At 37.2% G+C, this 5457-nt stretch overlaps 1 protein-coding gene across 1 annotated transcript in view; it reads right to left on the minus strand.

Annotated features, from left to right (window-relative positions):
- Nucleotides 1-521: 521 nt before the first annotated feature.
- CASP8AP2 (caspase 8 associated protein 2) overlaps nucleotides 522-5457 on the minus strand; it is a 16702-nt gene continuing 11766 nt past the window's right edge. Inside the window, exons 6-7 of the mRNA XM_044430342.1 lie at nucleotides 3280-3379; nucleotides 522-1997 (exon numbers count right to left, since the gene is read on the minus strand). Coding sequence (XP_044286277.1) covers nucleotides 1941-1997; nucleotides 3280-3379 — 157 coding nt within the window. The 3' untranslated portion in view covers nucleotides 522-1940. The remainder of the gene's footprint in view (nucleotides 1998-3279; nucleotides 3380-5457) is intronic.

Here is a 5457-nt window from a genome sequence, read left to right on the forward strand (position 1 = left end):
AGCCAAGTGTTACTTCTTGATTCTATCTAACCTTCTCCCGTCAACTGTTTCCCCTGTTCTATTTCTCTATTCCCAGCCTCTAGCCTTGCTTTCCCGCCGCCCCGCTTCATCCCTTTACCTTGCTGTCTCTCTCCACTCCTATTCTAGCCTATTTGCATCCAGGATCCTGACCCTCTCCTCCTGTTAACAGATTGCTTCATCTCAGCATTATAATTCTAATTTGAATTTCTTGCCTAGCAAAGTATTAGTATGGGAGAATGTTAAAATTGGGAAATGAAGGATGAAAATGTCGTGCTTCACATTTTCAGTGGTTCCCTAAGTTCTGGAAAAAGGACAGTATGTTTGCAGCTAAGCTGGGAATCCTGATGCAGATAATTCTTCTTACATCAAGACACTTACCTGAAACAAAGCTTCATGATTTCAAAGTCAGGGAACATGCCTTAGGTGCTGGGTTTAGCACTGGAGTATTAAGACTACAGATGTATAGACTATAAGTTACAAAGCACTGCATGAGAGAAAAGTTACCAAGTGTCTTATGAAAACCCTTCAAAGTCAACTTTTAATAACATAAGTGCGTTCACTTTACAAGTTTTGGGATTTGTACTACAGTATACAGTATTTAATTTATACAAAATAAAACTTGTCTTAGTAATCAAAAATTGCAAGTAATTATTTAAACACAGTATTTTACACAATATAGACTCCTGTACAATACTTACAGAAAAGTAATATTTAAAACTTTACAATTTACACAGAAACATTCACTTACAAAGACATCCAGGTCAGAATGGAAGCAAAGAACTTTTAAGAAATGTGGTAAGTTTTCAAACTGTCACTATTTTTTTTAATATGTGTCTGCTTGGAGTTATTGCCTTCTTAAAGTTTTCGGTACTGTGCACTGCATGTTCAATGGAAACCATAACCAAAACAAAATTGCCATCCCCTCAAATGCTGTCACTTATTAGGATGAGAGTATAGATCAGTTTATCCAGGAGAATAATCTTGAAGGCACCTTTGAAATCACATATTCAGACTGCACACTTAGTATAAGTATTTTGTAGACAGCCATGATTTAAAAGGAAACCAATATTTTAAGGGAGCATGAAGTGCCAATTGTGATTTAAAAGCAAAAGTTCATGCCTTTGAAAAAAGTTCAATATAGATTTTAAACAATGTGTCACATTAAGCGGAAGGAACAACTTACAAATGCTGCTAGATTATTTGCAGAGCAAACTCTATAAATACACAAATTCTGCATGATCACTACATTTGAACACTGGGGCTTGAATAATATACTGCAAAACTTCTGTTTGCGTTCACACTTTCTGAAAGTGAGAGAAAAAGGATGTGCTGTTTCACTATGCCTTTGTTTTCTTGGGGCTACTTAAGAAGGCATGCTATGTCTTACCAATTTTCTCAAAAATTCTGTATCAACAGATATCAGCTGTTGATTTCAATTAAATGAATCACTCTCCACATAGTAGGAGCTGGCCTTCTGTTACACAAACAATGTTAACAGAATGTGATTCCAGACACTGCAGAATGTAGAGGAACAGAAAGCACCAATGACTTGTCTCAACCTTTATTTATCACTTGAATAAAAATCTATGAAAGTTTTAATGGAAGCTCAGAAACAGGAAGCTCAGGGCATAAGCCCTTTGTGCTCCATATTGTGTATTGAGTTCCACAAATCTGTTTGACATCTTCAGCAAGACCCAGTTATTAATTCAGAAAGCAGGGCTGTCTTATGAGACACATGGGTATTAAAAGGAGCAAGTAAAAGGATAAGCAACAGCTAACTCCATGTAAGCTCGCTCACTCTCGTTCAGACGTGTGCACAGTCTCTCTCACACACACTCACACACACTCATGCACACACACAAAGAGTGCATATATGCTCAGAGCAATTCAGTTCAGCATTGGCAGCAGCAGTACTGCTGCTAACTACAGTTTGACATCTTGAACAGCTTCACTAACTGCTTGAATCTTTCTTCAATCTGCAGAGGAAAAGCAAAGAGTTGTAATGCTCGAAATATAAAGCAGTCCATACTTCAGGTTTTTTCCTGATAATGAAGAACTATTTTGTACGATGAGCCAGTTATCATGACATGACAACAACCGTAAGTTAATTATCACTTGTAGTATTACAGCATGTATTGGCTACCATTTTGAATATGCAAGTCCTGGTCAGTAGCTGGCATGGCTTGTTGTGTCACATAAACCAAAGCAGCAGAGAATGCTATTTGAAGAATGGACAACACTTAACCCATGGCTTATTTTAGAGATACCTGAGGATTGTCTAACTAGCCAACAACCCCTGCTGCCTGGGTTCACATAACATGTCACATCATGGGCCTGTGGGCATTATGCAAAAATGGTGCCCATGAATGCCTGGCACAGTATGACAGCCCATGCAGGTAAATTAAACCATGGTGGGTTATCATGCCATGCAAACCTGGGCAAAGTTTCTTTCCTACACACATAAGGACAACGAACCATGTGATCAAAGCAACCTCACTAATTCTGGTAACTGGGACAGCTAGAAACCCTCCTACTATCATGGAAACTGTTACTGTCCATATGTGTGATTGTTTAAATCATGTATTATGCTTCTCCACACAGGTGTTACCCTGGGGCAGGAAAATTCTGCTGAAACAGGAAAAAAATCTGTGTAACTGGCTTTTGCATGCAAATATTTCTTCACATTGAATGGCTTAATCTGGGCACTGTAATAAGACCTTAATAAAAAACCAAAACAAACAAAACCACCAAAAACACAACACAACACATCTGTGGTCAGTTTAGAGATCGCAGAAGTGAATACAAATAGAGAAAATTTCTAACTGTATTTATGACACGTATTAAATCCATGAAGCCAGCAACCATTTAAGATTTGGGATTTATCTACTATAGTAAAGGAAACTGAGGCTTATATTTTTTTTTTACAAATTTCAAAATATATGTACTGTATAACTATTATACCACAATATATACACAGTTGGTTGTATTTAGCAAATGTGCCACATTAAGATTATACAGAGATGTATTACTTTTACTATAAATGAAACGTCCAGCTTGCTTCCCTTGCTTACCTATCATTTAGAGACCAACGTGTAGCTGGATACACCATTTTTCTGATTCATCTTTTCTATAAGAACTTTTAATCCATAAAGTGTAGTATTATGGGGTCATATTACTGCAGATATACAATGACCAGTAAGGCAAATACATAGACATATGTGAAATAGATTAAGCATACTTGCATACCCAAATACGTACCTGAGTTGGATTTTTATTTAACCTGCTAGCAACAGAAGCAAATGTTTTTCCTGAAGGTCCTTTTTTCTGACATTCCAATAAAATCTCCCTGTCATCATTTCTACAACAAACATACAAGAGTAATTTCAGTCTTGGAGTACTGCTTTGATAGCTGATGCCAAGTCATTAGATGTATGTAGACTAACACTTCAAAACAGTACTACTGTAACTGGAGTGACTTTTTAAACCCATAGGATAAAGCCTGATACTGAAGACTAACTGAAGGTTACTAGCAATTCCGCCCCCTACCAACTACATCAACAGCAGTATTTTCTCATGGCTCTTTTTGAGAATGAAGGTCACCATTCAGTGCTAAAGGTATTGCTAATACCTTAAATAAATCTATGCAATTATGAAAACAGAATGACTGCCTCTGGGGCTCGATTCTTGTTAAACCTTGTACTTCACTTTCATCCATATATATAAAATCAACATCTGTAAAACATGGTGTACGCTTATGTTTCACAACTGCATTGTACCATTGTCCATCAAAGTGATGGAAATAAAGCAAGGATTTCTATTTGGGATAAACTAGGCTATTTAGAGGTCTTCAATGTAACTTCTGTTATTCCTAGTACACTTGACAAAATGCTCAAGCATTATTCAACGCTCTTCAGAGTAAAGAAACCAACTGTGTCACTAAAAGAACAAACACACCAATAGCTACTACTTTGTCAATGTAGCATTCATTGCTGACTTCTGATCCGTTTGAGATCTAGCCTGAGAGCGTACAGGCAAGTTAAACAGAAGGCATCTATGTGTTTATACATATTTCTAGTGAATATATTCATTCTATAAACAGTTTAGATCAGATAACTTTCTTGAGCTCCTTAAGAATTCTAATTTTTCCAGTGTTACGTTTCACTGGGATAGAACTGATAGTTGAAATTAGTTCAGAAGGAAATATTTCTTAGTGAATAGTTATCAACATGGCTCGGACAACAGCAGGTGAAAGACCATCCAATGGATTTCTGTTTGCTATGTCTGAAATAGAAAAGTCATGGCCAATGAAGTGAGATCCAAGAACTTTTTTTTATCCCAGCTCAGAATCTGCACAGATTATCCTGCTGCAGGGTGTGGCACACACTCTTTAATTTCACTAATTGCCTGGTGTTCATTCTGTTATACCCTCTTCCCTTTCTCAGCTCATTACGTACCTGCACACACAACCCACCTTATCCATTAATCTGTAGGATGCAAATAACCTGATTTCCTAGCACTGACCTACAGTTTTGCAAGGAGGATGCAAGCTGTTAGAAGTTTCTAGCTCTCCTTTACAGAACTATAATTTGTAGTCTCTTAAGAAGGAAGCTATAATAAATAAGTGGTTTTCTGATAAATGGCAGGAATTATTAAAGACCAGATATTCCCATATAAACATGCCTGAATTCTGAAATGTCCCCACTTCCTCCAGACAAACTAATGGTACTGCTCCAGTTGTAAAACTTTTTCCCCTGGAGAGAAATCGCTGACATCAATCCTTTCAGTGCCAGGAAAAGACCTTTCCGTTTATCTATTACTCTTTTAGTGTTATACCCTTTTTTATTGTGATCTTCTCTGAAAGTTCTACTTCAAGCTGAAGAATGGGATATTAGATATTGCAAATAAGTGCCTTTCATTAATGACCTTTTTTGCTTTAAGATGCTATACTGCCAAATGTTGACATTTTCCACAGGGAAAAATGGGTCTTGCAGATATATAAACTACACATTACAGTAAAGGCATGGAATATCATCATTATTCAGACAGAAGTCACAATTCAAACCACCATGTGTTTAGCATGGGTTTCAGGCACCCTCCTTTTAAGTAATAGTCCCCATTTTCCTTTTTAGGAAACCTAATTTCAATGACAGAAATATAAAAAGGACCACATATTTGTTCTAGCTGATCTTGGAAAAGGGTAAGAAATTGAGCCAGCAGCTCAAGTTAGCTATCCCATGCAATCCTATGCAAGTTTACTCAGGGGAAACTTAGGTCCCACTGTGCCTAATTAAGTCTACTTCATCCTACGTGTCATTACTACTACTTGTTCCAATGGTAATGCCTATTCCACAATGTGTAGGAATACATAATTCAATGGCCTGGTCCACAGAACATGACAACCAACCATGTGGGGTTTTTAGGCCATGGTGGGTTGTC

The sequence above is a fragment of the Varanus komodoensis genome, unplaced genomic scaffold, assembly GCF_004798865.1.
Source record: "Varanus komodoensis strain SLA01 unplaced genomic scaffold, ASM479886v1 scaffold1, whole genome shotgun sequence".
NCBI lineage: Eukaryota > Metazoa > Chordata > Lepidosauria > Squamata > Varanidae > Varanus > Varanus komodoensis.